The sequence below is a fragment of the Penicillium chermesinum genome, assembly GCF_028974085.1.
Source record: "Penicillium chermesinum strain IBT 19713 chromosome Unknown utg000008l:1.0-1752722.0:1.0-1753981.0, whole genome shotgun sequence".
NCBI lineage: Eukaryota > Fungi > Ascomycota > Eurotiomycetes > Eurotiales > Aspergillaceae > Penicillium > Penicillium chermesinum.
The window spans coordinates 1,133,158-1,149,769 of NW_026695318.1; the positions used below are offsets into that span (position 1 = coordinate 1,133,158).

Sequence of the window (16,612 nt, forward strand, 5' to 3'; positions counted from 1 at the left end):
CCCACCTGGTCCGTAGTGTATTCTAGAGCGTTTCGCGTACCTCGAATCCGCATCCAATCTGAACTCGGTGGCTGATGATGATAGCAGTGTTCTTTGTCCTAGTTTCCACCTGGCGTCGCTCATGTGAACTATCGGGGTTTATGAGTACGAGGAATTCGAGGTATCGAGTCCGATGACAGGGCAAACAAGATCCAGCCACAGTGTTCATCGGTCGCAATTAGTTTACCTTGACTGTCGGCGTAGTATCATAGGGGGGCCGATTTCCTAACAAAGGTGGGGCTCTGTTTCGCAAGTGTCCAGTCCTCTCAGATGACCCTGCCATTCTGAAATTTGCGGGCGTATAATTGGCGATTGTTACTTCATTCCTAAATTTGGGGTTGAGGGTGGATGTTTTGGGGGCATCTTTTTATTGGGCTTTGCCGGGGCGGCTATCACGCAGCAGTCCGTGATTTGGCTTGGATCAGCGTACCGCGTCTGATCTACCCCAATCAGCCTCCGCTCGTGCTGCATGGCTCATGCTGCTAAGTGTGGTCTAAACTTTGGTGGAAGTCTACTGGAAGGCCCAAGAGGTGAGGGCAGAGAAAATTTCGCTCAGGCTGGAATTTGTGCACCGCTAGACTGAAATCCCACTCATTCAATATTGATAAAATATAGGCGAGTTACTTGACACTATAAGATGAGAGTAAGCAGTTATTACAAATCTGGATCGTGAAAAGGTGCTCAATGACACGTGCTTCGAAAGACTCATCAAATCAGATGTTCCAGTTCAAGCGTCCCCTCCAACCCTCCCCTTCTCCCCCAAATCGAGCGATAAACAACCGAGATCCTCCTTCACCATCTCAATTATTGGCAATTGTCAGGTCACCAGTCCGAGTCATGCGGGTAAACTCAAATATTATCTGAGAGTCGGGCCTCAAGCAAAGCAGCAAAATCGAAGCTCACGATCGCCATTCGGTAATCAGGTTCTGCTGTCTGTGCCCAGCTAGATACTTTCAAGTTTCCGTGGCGGATTCTGGGCGAGCTTGAACCTGCAGTGGGAGACCAAGCATACTGAAACAAGTCTCAAAATCTAGAGTGCCGTCAGCATAAGACCACTCGGACATATCGAAACAGAATGCAAAATGAAACCGGCGTAATTGTACAAGACACTAAGTAAGTCGTTACCTACAGGCCTAGTACGGGCCTATTAGTTGATAGGCCGGAAGTAGCTTGCCCGGCGATCTCGATGATCTCAGATCCCTATTCAACCGTTGCAATGCCAACAATCGGTCCGAATGCTTCGGTCTCGTAATATGGTATTTCCTTGGTGAAGCCGTAATCACCGTCGGGAGATACTGCTGAGGTGAGAGCGGAGTAGATGGGACCGGGCGGTATAAATTCTCACTCCCTTGGCTTGGGCATCCGCCGCCAGTATCCCCAGTTTGGCTTCGGCAGCCGGCGAGATGACTTTAGAGGGATGCTCAATCTTTGCACCGGGGAGAGGATCTTGGGTCCCAGAGTAGCAGCAACGACACTTGAGTCAATGACCATTATATCGGTGGACATGCAAATCTGGCCGTTCTGTTTCGTGAGGGGATAGAAAAGAAGCTGTTCTTGAAACATACGACTTCGACGGAAAAGAGCTTCTTCACCTTCTTCACTTACCTTCAGAAATATACTTTTGACAATCTCTTGCGCTGCCAAGTCCAGATTGGCATCCTCCTGGCACAATTGTGAAATCCTTGCCTCCTAGGTCCCGTATGAAACCAATCAAAATTTGGTTTCAATCACCATCTCCAACCACGGATCGTTGTATGAACTTAATTAACAATTGACCAGGCTTTTCCCCCATCCCTCATCAATGGCCTTCTCACGATCATATTCATAACACCGTATATGAGTGGCAGGACCGCTCCACTGGTTGGGGCTGTGGCTGAATGGGAGTCCCTTTACTTGTGTGACCATTTTGACGTCTCTCGCCTTTTGAATGAGGCCGTGAGCGAGATGCCAAAGATTGATGTTAAGTAGACTTGCATCTGGCCTTCTGGAAAATGGAAAGACCTTTTGCTAATGCTCCTTTCTGTTGATCATAGACAAAGACCGGGCAAGAGCCAGTCCGTTTCAACGGCCACAGCGGCACGGGTCGGATTGGTGAGTATTCTGTATTAGAGACTACTGCCTATTCGATGTGAAATAAAACATACCATGGAACAGCTATGATGACAGCGCGTGAGCGGCGTCTTCAAGCATGACAAACTTGTCGAGCCCCATTGCCTAGGCCTGAGCCATTAATGAGCGGCCACTTGAGTGTCTTTCCACCGAAAATGATTTTAGTGAGAATTTTCGGGAATGATTAGATTCATGATTCGGTGGACAAGAGAAGGTGGAAAGGTACCTACCTGCGTCAAGAATTACTTACATTGGATCCAAGTCTGCAAACTCGGCATTCATATCAACAATAGCCCTAATTCCCATCAAACATTTCTGCGAATCACCCACCAGGCTAAAACTTGCTTTTCCAGAATGGGCTACCGATTTTGTGCATGACCCTGGGTTCTGTGTCCCCAATTCGACTGGGCATGAGGACGTCGAGATGCGGAAGGAGCTGGGCGCGAGAGACTCTACGGAGGCAGCAAAAGATCTGGTTAAGACGAAATGTGGCATAGATAATCCTAACCGAAATTTTGGGTTCATTCATGTGGCAGGAGAAGCTATGCCATGGTAGCTGTGAGCATGACGCCTTCCAAGGTCTACCCTAGGTGTTGGACTTAGTTATGTTTCACTTGAAGCATTATGATCAAAGGCTCAGGATGAAACCGGGGAGAGCGCACGACATTGAGGTCAGTCACATACGAGCTTTCCGTCAATAATGGTATTAGAACGGCTCATCAGCCCTACGATTTGCAAATAATGGATAGTTACTAGTTTATACTTGCTTTGCTTACACGTTCCCTGATCTACTTGTAGTAAATTATTACATGGCGTATTTCTAGAGAAGATATCTTCTCAAAATATACTCTCATCGCATCAAGAATGCACTTTCATTAGGCTGGAGCCGTATCTGTTGTCCACTGGATCCTGCCTAGTGATAGCCTTGGTAGGCTTGGCCCCGCATGGGTTAATCCGGAGGCGCCTAGCTAACGTCGGCGATATGAGCTCTGAGCTCTGATATTCAATATTGTTAATTCATAGCCCTCACTTTCATTTGATATGATATTCTCTTCCTCGCCCTTTAAAGACTCTTCTTCCCCTTTCCTTGCATTGAGGTATTTTAGAGCCCAAGTTTGAAAGTTGGCAGATCATTTGGTTGAGTCTTGGCAGGTCAACTTCCGGCAGTCACGTGGATATACTCCCGCCTTCGATGCAAACCACCCAGGAATGTCATCTTGACCCAGCGCCCGATCTGTCTCTACCTCTACGCCCCATACACACAATCGCACCCATTAAGGCTCCTCTGGGCGGCTCTTCGAAAACTCAAGGCTTTGAAAAGGATACCCTGGTTGCTCTGGCAAGTCCTGGCCGAGCTCTTCTTCCTGTGATTCCTCCGCCCGCCCTCCGCCCTTCACCATTACTCAATCTCGACTCGGAACCACGAAACCGCGACTTTCCATCCTCCAGAGCTATTCTGTGGCTGCTCACACCTCCTGTGCTCTTTCAAGAGGGGCTGCGAAGCCATAGGACTCTATGTGGAAGAAGAGAAGAGACCGCATTCGATCCTCTACTCCTCTCCTCATTTCCTCGATCTCGTCTCCCACGCCGCCTGCCCGCTTCTCGGTTCCTTCCCAGGAAACCCAGCCACGGTCTCGTCTGCCCCGTTAGATGGCAGATGGTACCTACAGGTTCCAGCAGCCTGGGGCCGGGCAGTTTTACTTCCAATCACAACAACAACACTCGCATCCACGCCACCTTCAAAACGGAACCAATTCTCCAGGTCGGCTCAAGCTTAGCAACGAGACTCCCTCACCCTCTAGATCACCTTCCGCCAACCAATCTGCAGCTCTGAATCGATTCAACATGTACCAGAATCATCAGACCCAGCATGTCATGATGAATGGTGGTCAAACCCACCAACGGTTTGGCATGCATATGCCGAAATTTCAGTCACAAACTCACCATCCTCATCACGCCCCGCAACAGCATCACCTTAATCACCACCCTCAATCCGGCCACAATCTTCACCAGCACTTTTCAAGCGCGGGCCTAACCTCGACAACCCCTCACTTCACTCCCAGCCATCTGCAGAACGGAGCTTCAGCCGCAGTAGACGATGATGTGGACGAATCGAATGAATACTGGCAGGAACAACGTCAACTTGGCAATGAAGCTCGGCAGGCCAATTCCCCTCATTACCATGCCCGCCTAATGGCCAGCCAAACGCGGGGAATCTCGATGGTGGCGAATCAGACAGAGACACCCGAGAAAGGTCTTGACGCACGAGCGGGCGCCAGCTCTGGCAAGCTAGCTCCGCGACCAGGCCTGTCGGGGATTGACTGTGGTGGACAAGGCATGCGGGCTTTGGCTCCCTCCCTATTCAATAACTTCATGTTCCTCGAAACTCTCCATTTGAGCTACAACAAACTGAAGGTCCTCCCGCCTGAGATCGGCCAATTGCGAAAGTTAACTCACCTTGATCTGACTGGCAACGAAATCAGCGAACTGCCTGAAGAGATTGGCATGTTGACTAACCTTCAAACCCTCATTCTTGTTGACAATAATATTCGCAATTTCCCCTACGAAATGGGCTATCTCTACAGGCTGGATAAATTGGTCGTCCCCGGAAACCCTCTGAATGAGACCTTGAAAGCTCAGATCTCGGCGGGCGGTACCAAAGGATTAATCAAGTATTTGCGGGAAGAAATGCCTGGTGAGTACACTCTATTTCATATGACTGTGCCGGAAGATTTATGCTCACAATCCATACTTTCTTCAGTTCATCCGCCTCCTCCAGAACGAGACTGGATCATTCTTGACGAGACAGCAAGCTCGACCAACAGCACCGCGGAGAAGATCACGGTCTTATCATACAACACCTTGTGCGATGCCTCTGCTACTCAGTCTCACTATGGCTACACACCCTCTCGCGTTCTGTCCTGGGAGTTCCGGCGCGAGCTGATTCTCAACGAATTGCGATCTCACAACTCAGACATTGTTTGTCTACAAGAAGTTGCGCAGGGTAGCTACAATAACTTCTACCGCGAGAAATTGGCATACAGTGATTACAAGGGCGTGTTCTGGCCTCGTGGACGTGCGATGGGCATGCCCGAGGATGATGCCAACACCGTGGATGGATGTGCCACCTTCTACAAGGGAAGCAAGTTTATTTTACTGGACAAGCATCTCATCAACTTTGGCCAAACTGCTGTCCGACGACCTGACGCCAAGGGCCAGGATGACATTTACAATCGGTTGTGGCAGAAGGATCACATTGCAGTTGTCCTGTTCCTTGAGAACCGCCAGACAGGTGCCCGTTTCCTGGTTGTCAATGCTCATCTCTATTGGGATCCTGCTTTCAAGGATGTGAAGCTCATCCAGACTGCAATCTTGATGGAGGAGATCACCAGGCTGTCCGACAAGTATGCGAAATGGCCCGCATGCACCGACAAATCCGCTTTCCGATTCTCTGAGGCAGAAACCGACGCGGAGAACGCCCCGGTGGTGGAGCCTGCTCCTTCGATGGAGTACTCTAGTGGAGATCAGATTCCATTGTTGATGTGTGGTGATTTCAACTCTTCGCCAGGGTCTGCGGCGTACAACTTGATTGCCAATGGCGGTCTCAACGAAGATCATCCAGATCTTGAGAATCGTCTTTACGGTAACCTGAGCAAGGTAGGCATGACGCACCCGTTCAAACTCAAGTCTGCCTATGGAGCTATCGGTGAGCTCAGCTTCACAAACTATACTCCCGATTTCAAGGACATTCTCGACTACGTGTGGTATTCATCCAACACACTGCACGTCTCTGCGCTTCTCGGCGAGGTGGACAAGGAATACCTTCGACGGGTACCTGGTTTCCCCAATTTTCATTTTCCTAGTGATCATGTGGCATTGTTCGCGGAGTTTACAATTAAAGGGAAGAAGGGTAAGGTGGTGGAGGCGGATTTTGGGCCGCAACGACGCTGATGGACCGGTGCATATCGAATCTTTGGTGATGGGTGTTTGTTTAGTCGGCTTCTTCATGTTTTTTCTTTTTTTTCGTTGCTCTTTCCTTAGTTGATCTCGGATTTCTGGAGCCAGTGGGCTGCGTCCTCTTACCCGCTGTGTTTTTTGTTTCCTGTTACATTGGTATCTTATTTTCTTTCTATCTTTCTTCGCTGTTCTTTCTTCCCAACCTACCGTGATTACGACGTGTCTATCGTTTCCCTTCTCTCGCCTTGCTTATCCCTCTCCCCATGTCTCGCGACCTCTACCTGCCGCCGACGCGCCTTCTTCCATCTGCACTGGCCTCGGCCTCTTAAGATCACTGGAAATAGCCTCCGGCGTGGCAGTCCCGCTCCTCTTATGAACCTTGTCTTGTATTCTGTTCTTCACGTTGGGTTTTCCTAGTATCTCTCGGTTTCGACATCTCACCTAATCTCTAACGTCATCTGAGACGGCTTCACGATGCTTAGGGGGGGTCGGTGTTCAGGTGGAACAGGTGGCCGGAAGGCTTTGAGGTTGCTCTTTGTTCTTATCTGGCGAACGGTGTTCTTCCACTCATGTACTTTTGTTTTGCCGTGCTTTCGACGCAGCTGAGAATAGAGCGTGGCTATCTTATCATCATCATCATCATCATCCTCCTCCTCCTCCTCAGTAGTCGTAGCCTCGAGATCAGAGGGATTTGGTGGGGGTTTCGTTGTAGGTGTGTGTATGTGTAAGAGTCCTGGTAAGATTAGTTTCGCCTGAGTACGCACACGCTCGGCATCTTAGTCCTACACTTCTACTCGTTTTTAGGGTTGAGAGATTCATGTTCAAGTCATAATCGAGATTTATATGATTAGCTTCTTTCCGACCCATACGGATTGGTCAATCTAAAAGTCTACAGTTACATGGGGGAGATCGGTATATTACATAGTGTACAGGGTATCAAAATGACGAGTTCTCATCGGGAGTCCTCAATGCGTCGCCAGACGCCAACAAAACCTCCACCAAGCGTCCGCAAGCCAACTTTAGGGCGGCAGACCATCACGGCGTTTTCATCGACGGCGCGACTTGGAGCATCCATGGCACTCGAAATCTCGTTCGTGTCCTCGGCTTCGGAGGCTTCCTCTGGGTCCGCATCCCGGGTTTCCTCGCTTTCCGTCGCATTCCAAGTCGAGGGATCAGAGGCAGACTTCTTCACGGCCAGACGAACATCCCAGTTCCGGCCACCGCTCACACCGGTCCCCAATTCGACCACTCTCTCCATGACAAAGGCGCGGTCCATCTCATGGATTGTTCTTACGCAGTCCCCGATCTGGGTGATGCTAGGCGCAAAGACAACCAGCCGCCCGTCTCGTTTGATAATATCTTTTACGAGTGGGATCCGCTCGTGGGCAGACGGCATGTCCAGAATCGCGCAAGTCAAGAAGGGCTCGACCGGGCGCTTTGCAGCCCGCCGAGCGACTTGCTCGTTGATCCATTCTTCCACGGCTCCGACGTAAAAGTCAACTGTGCCTCCGTATATACCCCGGCGGAAGCCCTGGACGTTCTGCTCGGCTAGTTTGGCGAATTTCGAAGAGACGTCCACGGTGTGGATTACGGCCCCTCGCTCTGTTCGCCATGCGTCCCATTCCCGTTGGGCCTCAGCGTCTGCAGTCCCTTCATGCTCCCTTTCCGGCGATTCCTGCTCTTTGGGATTTCGGTTTCGATTCGATACGTATTGGATTTGGGATTGTGATGGTCGAGGCGGTGGGATTGTGTTGGCGGCGTGCAAGGCTCGAGCCAAGTGGAGCGTCAAGGACCCGTGTCCAGTGCCAGATTCGAGAATCTCTAGTGGTGGCTGTTTGTCGCCGGATACCGGTGGATTGACGTGTATATCAAGGAGGGAAACAATCAGGTTGGCATCGTGCGGGTAGATCTGTTTGTGCGGGTTACTACACTATTCTCTGCGTTGGAAGACTGCTGTAGGGTAGGTGGAAGCGCATACTGGTGTCACATAGCGAGGAGTAAGGGTCACATATTCGTCGAGCGTGGGCAGGCTCAATCGAGTGTCGGGGCCTGTACAGTGAGTCAGTCGTGTTCGGATAAATCTGCACGGCGATCCTACCTTTATGTGCTTGGACAGCGTCCCACACCCGGCTGCCAATGATGCGACTGTGTTCGAGATGGCCGCGACGAAGATTGGTCTTTCCGCCATGCTTTAATGGCTTCGTTAAAGAAGGGTTCTTGGTATGAAGCACAGCTCGGTCCCCCTCTGCGCGCGTTAGCTTCCGTGTTCAATGGCCCGCAAATCATGTTAGGTACCTCGAAAGATCGTGAAATCGGTATCAATGGATCGAGAGCGAGAGACAGCAGCTGGAGCCGCTGGTACGCCTGAAGCACCGAGGCCCAAAACCCGTTGCAGCGAGCGCAGCAGACGAGCCATGGTGCTTAGAATATCTCGATCAGGAAAATCTCGGCGCGGCGATTCCAACGCGAAGCCCCACATGCATTTGTTCCCCAGTCTTATTCGGCGGTGATTCCCCTCGTTCACCGGGGGACCCCTCGTCGCATTTCTCGGAACTGGTTTTTCGATTCTGCAACTTCTGCCACTTTCAAGTTGCACTTATCCGCCGCGATGGGCTCCACTTCGCTACCGTACATGGCGACCCAGCCTAAGCTCATTTTCTTTACCGACTTCGACGGCACTATTACTGTTGAAGACAGTGAGTAATAGATCGATCCCTTTTCGCTTTCAATATTTACTTACCAATTAAATGTCAGGCAATGATTTCATGGTACGTTTTGTGCTTCTATGTGCCCGTCAATACATCTAACACTGGGCGCAGATCGACAATCTTGGATTTGGCGCAGACCGCCGGAAGCAGTTGAACGAAAAGGTTCTTGCTGAGACATTGGGCTTCCGGTGAGGGTGGGAATATATCGAGAATTCATGAATAAAGAACTGACAAAGTGGAATTACAGGGACGCTTTCTTTGAAATGCTCAACAGTATCAAGACCCCATTCGATGAGTGTATCAACCAGCTGCTGCAGAACATGAAGCTGGACCCCTATTTCCTGGAATTCTACTACTGGGCGAAGGAGAACAATGTCCCTATTGTCATTCTCTCTGGTGGAATGCGTCCAGTCATCCTTGCCCTTCTCGAGAAATTTCTGGGTCATAAGCCCGATAGCCATCTGAGCATCGTCTCCAACGAGGTCGTTAGCCGGGACGGCAAGGATATCAACAGCGAGGGAGGCTGGAAGATCAAGTATCACGATGAGAGGTATATATCTAGCCTAGGGCTTCTGCGCTCGCAGGATAAAGTGAAACAAGTGCTGACGGGTACGCTGTAGCTCTTTCGGCCACGACAAGTCTCTTGAAATCAGACCCTATGCTGCTCTGCCCGAAAACGAGCGCCCCATTCTCTTGTACGCCGGCGATGGTGTTTCCGACCTGTCAGCTGCATCGGAGACCAACTTGCTTTTCGCCAAGCATGGCAAAGGTAAGGCGCACTGTGGACCTTCTTGATTACTTGAAACTGACATGTTCAGACCTGGTGACTTTCTGTGACCGTCGAGGCATTCCGTACACCACCTTCAAGGATTGGTCCAGTATCTTCGCAACCACTAAGGATATCCTTGCGGGCAAGGTGTCTCCTAGCGAAGTTGCCGCCCAAAAGACCGCATAGATGTATAGAAGACGGGTTGAGCTAATTGGATAGAATACTAGACGCGGTTGAAACTATTAGAAACACGACTAAGGGACTGAATGAAATAGGCTATTAAAAAGAGTAGACCTTGGACTGCCTGCATAATCTAAACCCCGTAGGCATACTAGTCATACTAGAGTGATAAGATTTCGTCATTAAGCTTCAGACCGCCTCCTGAGTCTATACTAGTATCCATTGCGGCGCTGAGCCTAAGAATATCCTACTTGGAAAACTTGGCAACCTAAATAGGAGACTCAGTGATAGGAAATTATATTGTCTTTGTTTCAGGACCGTCCCACGCACTAGCAGCGTCCTTGCGTGCGAGGGGTCCCCGGGGAGGTTGCCAAAGAGACTGTATATACTATGAGGCACAGATGAGAGTCATTGGTTGTACCATCGGTAGACAAGAAACCAGGTTTTTGCAAGTGCGCATAATGGGTAAAATGAAGAGGGGAAAATGAATTTCTAAAAAAAAGAGAAGAAGCAAAGACCTGCAGAACTAGGAACATAAACACTAGTACGGGCTAAATTAGCGTAAAGCGGAGAGAGTCAGGAGTTGGCGACCGCCTTTGGGGTCCAAGCGTCAACACTGTCGAACTCCCGTCTGAACCCTTTTTCTCTTCTCCCCCATCTCGTGTTTATATGATCCCATGGTTCGATGAGTTGACCTGCACAGTTCGGTCTTCTCTTGGCCTGGAATCGCGACCCCCGTTAACCCCCCTGGTGACATCATGCGACTGACTGCATCCGGGCTCATTTCTAAGTCCTTGCCAGGGTGATCAATTCATCATGGCTCGCCGAATTGTACGTATATCCCGTCTTGATAACGGAATCCAACGTACTGACCCTCTTTTCATGATAGGTGCGGACCGGCTTGCAGCTCATCTTGATCACACTCTTTATCTTCCTCGCCGTCGTGTTCCTCGACAATCGTTTTCGTGTCCTTCCAACCTCCATCCATGGCCACCTTCCTATGCACTACTCCGGGTTTGTGGTAACGGACGTGACTATAACGCAATGTTCATCACTCAACCCATTCTCTAATTGCCAACTTGACCCAGACTCGTGGCACCGCGTCGAAAAGGATCTTTACCTGCGCACAGGGTGGACCTCGACTGCATATGTCCAATTCCAGAGGAAAAAAGAAGAAGAGTTGGGCCCCGAAGATAAAGTTCTTGTTGATTTGAAAATCAGTCGCCTCACTCCGCCGAGCGAATACACTGCCAAGGGAGAGACCGAGGCCTGGGAGCAGCGTCCTGGTGGTATTTGGCTCAAGAGAACCGCATCAAGGCATGCGAGTGACTCGGGCAAGGCAGTGACATATATAGACGTGCTATTCGGAGCCGATGCGGTGGACCCCCGGCCAAACTGGGAGATCAAGGATACTCCCTTGTTACTGGACAGCTGGACGGAGAATCTGGAGACTCGTCTTAGTATCCGTCGAGGAAACCCGACCAAAATGAAGAAGCCCGTACCGAGAATCAATGATAACGGAAAATTCAAGGTCATGCAGCTGGCAGACATCCATTTGAGCACAGGTCTTGGCGTGTGTCGTGACCCTGTCCCGGCGGAGATTGTCCCGGGCCACAGATGTGAAGCCGACCCGCGTACATTGGATTTCATCGAACGGCTTCTCGACGAAGAGAAACCCGATATGGTTATTTTTAGCGGTGACCAGGTGAACGGCGAAACATCCCCAGATGCTCAAAGTGCTCTATTCAAGTCAGTGAAGCTAGTCACTGACCGCAAAATCCCCTATGCTGCTATTTTTGGCAACCATGATGACGAGGGCGATCTGTCCCGAGAACAGCTCATGAATATCTACGAAGACCTTCCGTACTCTCTTGCCACCGCAGGCCCGAGGACATCGATGGGGTTGGAAACTACATTGTGGAAGTCTTGGACCGTGGCAAGAGCCAACACTCTGCCCTTACATTCTACCTCCTTGACACACATTCTTACTCCCCCGATGAGCGCCAATTCCGGGGCTACGACTGGATCAAGCCGAGTCAGACGCGCTGGTTCAAGAACACTGCCCAAAGCTTGAGAAGAAAACACCAGGAATACACACATATTCACATGAACATGGCCTTCATCCACATCCCGCTTCCTGAATACCGAAGTGAAGGAAAATACTTCAATGGCCATTGGGATGAAGCTCCCACAGCGCCTGGCTTTAACTCCGGCTTCAAGAATGCCCTTGAAGAAGAAGGCATTCTCTTCGTCAGTTGCGGACAGTAAGTAGCCTCGGTTCATCCCTATTTATGTCAGTTAACTAATCCTCAACTAGTGACCATGTCAACGACTATTGCATGCTCGAGCGTGACGACAATGATAAACCATCCCTTTGGATGTGCTACGGCGGTGGCGGTGGCCTTGGAGGCTATGGCGGCTATAATGACTACGTGCGCCGCGTCCGCTTCTACGATTTCGACATCGGCCCAGGTCGCGTAACAACCTACAAGCGTTTGGAGTATGGTATGACCGAAGCCAAAGTCGATGAGATGATCATTGTCGATGGCGGAGCCGTAAAAGGCCCGGATGAATCGGCCTAGATAAAAGCGCGTTCTTTCTACCGCCTCGAGATAATATTGGCTCTCGCTTCTGTAGACTATGATTGCGACGGCTTACCATGCTGGCTTTCATTCTCTTACCTGTACATATACCATCGTTTTTGGTCCTTTGCCCGCAAAGGTCGGCGTCCATAGGGTGTTTGTTGTATTGAACATTTCAAATATCATGCATTCTGAACTCTCCGAGTATTGTCTCGATTGATCTTTACCACCACTTCTCGTAGAAGACTCTCTTTCTCCCATCTCGTCCGAGAACCCCGTTTAGCACTTCGACCATTTCATCTGTCATGCTGGGTGGTCCGCAAATGTAGGATACGGTTTGACTTGGATCACCACCTGCCACGACGGCATCGATATCCTGCTTGTTGATTCTCCTCGAGTGTATCGTAAAATCCGTCAACCCGTCTTGCGAGAGTCTCCCCGCGGGTAGATCAGTAAGGAAAAGTTGCAGCGAGATATTCAGCTTTCGAGACTGTTTTTGGGATTTTAAGATTTCCCGTATGCGTGGAACGAATAGGATTTGATCTAGGATTGTTCCCAGAGGTAAAGATTCGTGTCCTTGAGGCAGACGGCTGGAATATAAGAAGTGAATACTGAGTTGGTGAGGACCCTGCCACTCATTGTGAAGATGGGAGAGAATGGATATAAGCGGACTGTATTCCTGTTAGGAAATAGGTGTCTCTGCAAGGATCGAGAGCTAGGGAAATGATGAACACTCACTTGATACCCACTCCGCCGGCGACTAAAAGAACGTTTTTGACGAGGCTAGATTCAATCCCACTTGGTGGCCAGGTGAAGCTTCCGCCAACGCGGATGTTGACTTCTTGATTGATGATCTCTCTTTCTGGTTTCCATAGCCATGCGGCAGCAGGATTAGAAGGTGAGTCTTGCACAGCTAGTTCCACGTGCGCCGAGGCGCCTTGAGCATCTGCAGGCGTAGACGTGATGGTAAACCCGCCGGCATTGGTGATGGAAGGGATATGAACATCTAGCCACTGACCGGGCTGAAAGGTGAATGGTTGTACATTATCCTTGTGAACACATGAGCTTGTATACAGTCTGTCTTGGCCTATTGGAGCATACCGTATGTGCAGGGATACCAAACTGCAGAAGTCGAATCGAGGGGTTGGCCTGCTCCACTCGAGTCAGGCGCACAGGGTACAGCCCCTGCTGTCGGGGCTCTGCAGCCGTTCGTAGCTCGTGCGGAATCGAGTCCTCTCGCTGGGAAGTCATGGGGCGGATCGTTATCGGAGGATGTACGCTACGTACAGAAGAGCGGGGTGGAGTCCGCCAGAAAGCCCCTCCGCCCCAGCCCGCCACTTTCATCCTCACCCGTGAATTCTGCTGGAGACGCATTGGGAGTCTGTATCATGGCTTCGAGTGATCCTGCAAAGCCTCCGGATGGCGAGGCCCCCTCGTATCATCCGTTGAATGACCACTGTACGTGTTCCGTTGCGGTCGGAAAGGCGCATGCGGGGGAAGCTAACTCGTCTAGTCGATCTTTCCCTAAATGACTCAATTTTCGAGCCTGGTCTATGCCTTGGCCAATTAGTCGACGATGGAAGTCAAAATCTTTTCAATGATGAAGATGTGTATTCGTTTATGCCTTTATCGGTCAATGGGACCGCACTGGCTCCCGACAGCCTCCAGTTCGGAGAGTCGTGGTCGTCTATTGAAGGGCTGTCGGATATGCAGGCTACGGCCCATGTGCAAAATCAAAACCAGATGTTTACTTCGAACTATGCTAGTCCCCTTGATAATTGGTCGTGGCGTACGCAGCCGCCTCTAGATTCTGAAGTGACTCCATCGAGCAATCTCGATCTCCAACAACGGCCAATGCATTCATCTGCTGGGAGGCGAGGATTACCCCGGCGGAAGAGCCGATATCTAATATCATCGGAAGGAAGCACAACCCCGGTATATATCCCGAATTCGAGTGGCTTAGACCCCATGCAGCGCTGGCAAGAATCTCCACCCGAAGATGAACCAGCGTCGATGACGGCAATCATGAATGCCATGGAAGAGACAACGGCGTCTCATACGGCAAGCGATAAAAGCAAAGTCAGATCATCCAGTGCCTTCCAAAACTACCGTCGCGCTAGGTCTTTCACTAGCGGCGGATCCAGTGCGTCGTCAACCGATTCGGCATGGTCGTCAGCTGGAACATCTCCAAGGAGCTCGAAGCATCGGCCTGCACGGGCCGCGGTCAGCAAGAATAAGAAAACAGATGGTAAGCCGCGTATATTCTGCTGTACCTTCTGCTGTGATAGATTTAGGACCCGGTATGAGTGGGTTCGCCATGAAAAGTCTTTGCATTTGAGCCTGGAAACCTGGTATTGTGCACCGCTCGGGCCGTCTGTGTTCTCTCCTGTCACTGGAAAGGAACATTGTGTCTACTGCAATGAGATGGAGCCTTCTCAAGAACACCTGGATACCCATAACTACCGCGCTTGCCAAAATGCCTCTAAAGAGTTCCGTTCATTCCGCCGGAAAGACCACCTCGTGCAGCATCTCCGACATACACACAAGATACAAGAAGTGCCCTTACTGGACGACTGGAAATTCGAGACTAAAAATATTCCCTCTAGATGTGGATTTTGCGACACCATCTTGGACACCTGGGATGCTCGCATCGAGCACCTGGCCCGACATTTCCGTCAGGGATCCACCATGAAGGATTGGAAAGGTGACCATGAGTTCCCACCGGCGATCACAGCTCAGCTCAAAAATGCCTACCCTCCCTATCTCCTGGGCTGGGAATCGGAGAGCATCCTCCCTTTCTCGGCCACTAGCTCCGACGTGCGTGATCAGTATGCGCATGTGATGTCGAAAACCACGCTCCAGGACGAGCAAGAAAGCACAGAGCCGGCGTCTTCAGGCCCTGTTAATCGAGATCCAACGAAGCTCGAATTCCACAACTTCTTGGCCGTTTTTACTCGGCACCTGAGCAAGTATGCGCGAAAACAAATGGAATTGGGAATCATCCCTACCGATGAAATGTTCCAGCAAGAGTCGAGAAAGGTGCTTTTTGACAGCGAAGATGCTTGGGACCAGACTATCGCGGACAATCCGGACTGGCTCTCTGCGTTTCGCCGGATGCACTGTGAATCTGAAGAGCCGGGCGATAAGAAACAAGATAAACAGATGAATAATGACCTTGGAGGCGAATGAAGATCGGTATATTTTTAATTGGAGTTTTTTAGTCTATCGTGGATCTCAGCTCAACACATTGCTTGTCTTCAGATAGTTAATCTTAATACTTACAGCACTGGGAATCGAATGTTCCTTACAAATCTAGGACCTAAGCAAATCCAAGAATCAGTATTCGTTCAAAAGCTACCCCCGACCAATACTTACCAAGTCATACCATGTCTCCCCTGCAAACCGACAAGCACTTAGTCCGTGGTTAACGAACCCTGCGCCTTCATAAAATTTGATCAGATAATCATGCGCAATCAGCACGATCCCGTCGGTATCTACCTGCGTCTCCTTGATGAACTCGATGTAAGCCTTTACCAGAGCCTTGCCCACACCGTTCCCTTGGTATTGGGGGCTTATGACGACAGAATGGATAGCAATAGTTTTGCCGTGGGGGTCATTTCCGATGAGTTGTCCGTCAACGATATAAGCTTGGTCCGATGGGCGCTCTCGCCAGTTCTCTGGCATATGCATCGAGCCTTCAGTGATCTCCTTTGTCGGAACTCGCATTCCGATTATGTGGCCGATGAGCTGCTCCTTGCCTTCCTCCCAGATGAATAAACCGAGGCATAGCTCTGGGGTTTGGTTGAGACGATAGATAAACTGCGTTGGAATCAACACTAAGGCCTTGAATCACACAGTCAGGTACACCTGATTCACACCTTTTCTTCCGAGCATTGCTCGTGTTCTGGGAATGCCCTTTCAACTACTGTGCACGACTTCACATCCGCAGGCGTCAGAGGCCGTAGGAGAGGGTCTTTTCCGGATAGCGCCGGGCTCTGCGTAAAGGGGACGACTGAAGGCATTGCGTCCTGTTATTTTTCTGTCAGTGGCTGTAATAGGGGTCTAATAAATGCCCGATCTTTTGTTCACACCCTACACCACACACCCTACTATAGCCCCACATCTTCCGCCCTAAGGAGCAATTGTCTGCGGTTTGGTATGCCGAAGACAATCCAGTCGACTTAAAACAACAGTTATACTTCATCCTTCGTTTCGCCGGCCTTTCCTCCTGCTAATGTTCATAGGCGGCATCCTTGGGTGCTTTGTAT

General features: G+C 50.3%; 9 protein-coding genes across 9 annotated transcripts; 4 read left to right on the forward strand and 5 right to left on the reverse strand.

The window, feature by feature from the left end:
* Window positions 1-1,380: 1,380 nt before the first annotated feature.
* Window positions 1,381-1,944, reverse strand: N7468_010215 (Aldehyde dehydrogenase N-terminal; the record flags this gene model as incomplete). The annotated part of the gene is made up of 3 exons (XM_058479510.1): window positions 1,381-1,560; window positions 1,645-1,701; window positions 1,816-1,944. The coding sequence occupies 3 exons, from the start codon at window positions 1,942-1,944 to the stop codon at window positions 1,381-1,383; spliced, it is 366 nt and encodes a 121-aa protein (XP_058326078.1).
* A 1,854-nt stretch (window positions 1,945-3,798) lies between these two features.
* N7468_010216 (CCR4-Not complex 3'-5'-exoribonuclease subunit Ccr4) lies at window positions 3,799-6,099 on the forward strand (the record flags this gene model as incomplete). Its single annotated transcript, XM_058479511.1, has 1 exon — window positions 3,799-6,099. The coding sequence occupies one exon, from the start codon at window positions 3,799-3,801 to the stop codon at window positions 6,097-6,099; it is 2,301 nt and encodes a 766-aa protein (XP_058326079.1).
* Window positions 6,100-6,542: 443 nt separating this feature from the next.
* On the reverse strand, window positions 6,543-6,880 carry N7468_010217 (uncharacterized protein; the record flags this gene model as incomplete). Its single annotated transcript, XM_058479512.1, has 2 exons — window positions 6,543-6,779; window positions 6,872-6,880. 2 exons carry the CDS (start codon window positions 6,878-6,880, stop codon window positions 6,543-6,545), a joined length of 246 nt encoding a protein of 81 aa, XP_058326080.1.
* Window positions 6,881-7,057: 177 nt separating this feature from the next.
* On the reverse strand, window positions 7,058-8,521 carry N7468_010218 (tRNA (adenine-N(1)-)-methyltransferase; the record flags this gene model as incomplete). The annotated part of the gene is made up of 4 exons (XM_058479513.1): window positions 7,058-8,014; window positions 8,084-8,154; window positions 8,204-8,350; window positions 8,401-8,521. The coding sequence occupies 4 exons, from the start codon at window positions 8,519-8,521 to the stop codon at window positions 7,058-7,060; spliced, it is 1,296 nt and encodes a 431-aa protein (XP_058326081.1).
* A 192-nt stretch (window positions 8,522-8,713) lies between these two features.
* Window positions 8,714-9,768, forward strand: N7468_010219 (putative Phosphoserine phosphatase; the record flags this gene model as incomplete). Its single annotated transcript, XM_058479514.1, has 6 exons — window positions 8,714-8,801; window positions 8,860-8,873; window positions 8,925-9,001; window positions 9,061-9,363; window positions 9,434-9,582; window positions 9,632-9,768. The coding sequence occupies 6 exons, from the start codon at window positions 8,714-8,716 to the stop codon at window positions 9,766-9,768; spliced, it is 768 nt and encodes a 255-aa protein (XP_058326082.1).
* An 810-nt stretch (window positions 9,769-10,578) lies between these two features.
* On the forward strand, window positions 10,579-12,344 carry N7468_010220 (metallophosphoesterase family protein; the record flags this gene model as incomplete). Its single annotated transcript, XM_058479515.1, has 4 exons — window positions 10,579-10,593; window positions 10,652-11,625; window positions 11,646-12,026; window positions 12,080-12,344. The coding sequence occupies 4 exons, from the start codon at window positions 10,579-10,581 to the stop codon at window positions 12,342-12,344; spliced, it is 1,635 nt and encodes a 544-aa protein (XP_058326083.1).
* A 223-nt stretch (window positions 12,345-12,567) lies between these two features.
* Window positions 12,568-13,595, reverse strand: N7468_010221 (FAD-dependent oxidoreductase; the record flags this gene model as incomplete). Its single annotated transcript, XM_058479516.1, has 3 exons — window positions 12,568-13,015; window positions 13,083-13,393; window positions 13,446-13,595. 3 exons carry the CDS (start codon window positions 13,593-13,595, stop codon window positions 12,568-12,570), a joined length of 909 nt encoding a protein of 302 aa, XP_058326084.1.
* Window positions 13,596-13,732: 137 nt separating this feature from the next.
* On the forward strand, window positions 13,733-15,533 carry N7468_010222 (uncharacterized protein; the record flags this gene model as incomplete). The annotated part of the gene is made up of 2 exons (XM_058479517.1): window positions 13,733-13,802; window positions 13,858-15,533. 2 exons carry the CDS (start codon window positions 13,733-13,735, stop codon window positions 15,531-15,533), a joined length of 1,746 nt encoding a protein of 581 aa, XP_058326085.1.
* Window positions 15,534-15,648: 115 nt separating this feature from the next.
* Window positions 15,649-16,366, reverse strand: N7468_010223 (GNAT family N-acetyltransferase; the record flags this gene model as incomplete). Its single annotated transcript, XM_058479518.1, has 3 exons — window positions 15,649-15,663; window positions 15,720-16,163; window positions 16,223-16,366. The coding sequence occupies 3 exons, from the start codon at window positions 16,364-16,366 to the stop codon at window positions 15,649-15,651; spliced, it is 603 nt and encodes a 200-aa protein (XP_058326086.1).
* Between the last annotated feature and the right edge of the window lie 246 nt (window positions 16,367-16,612).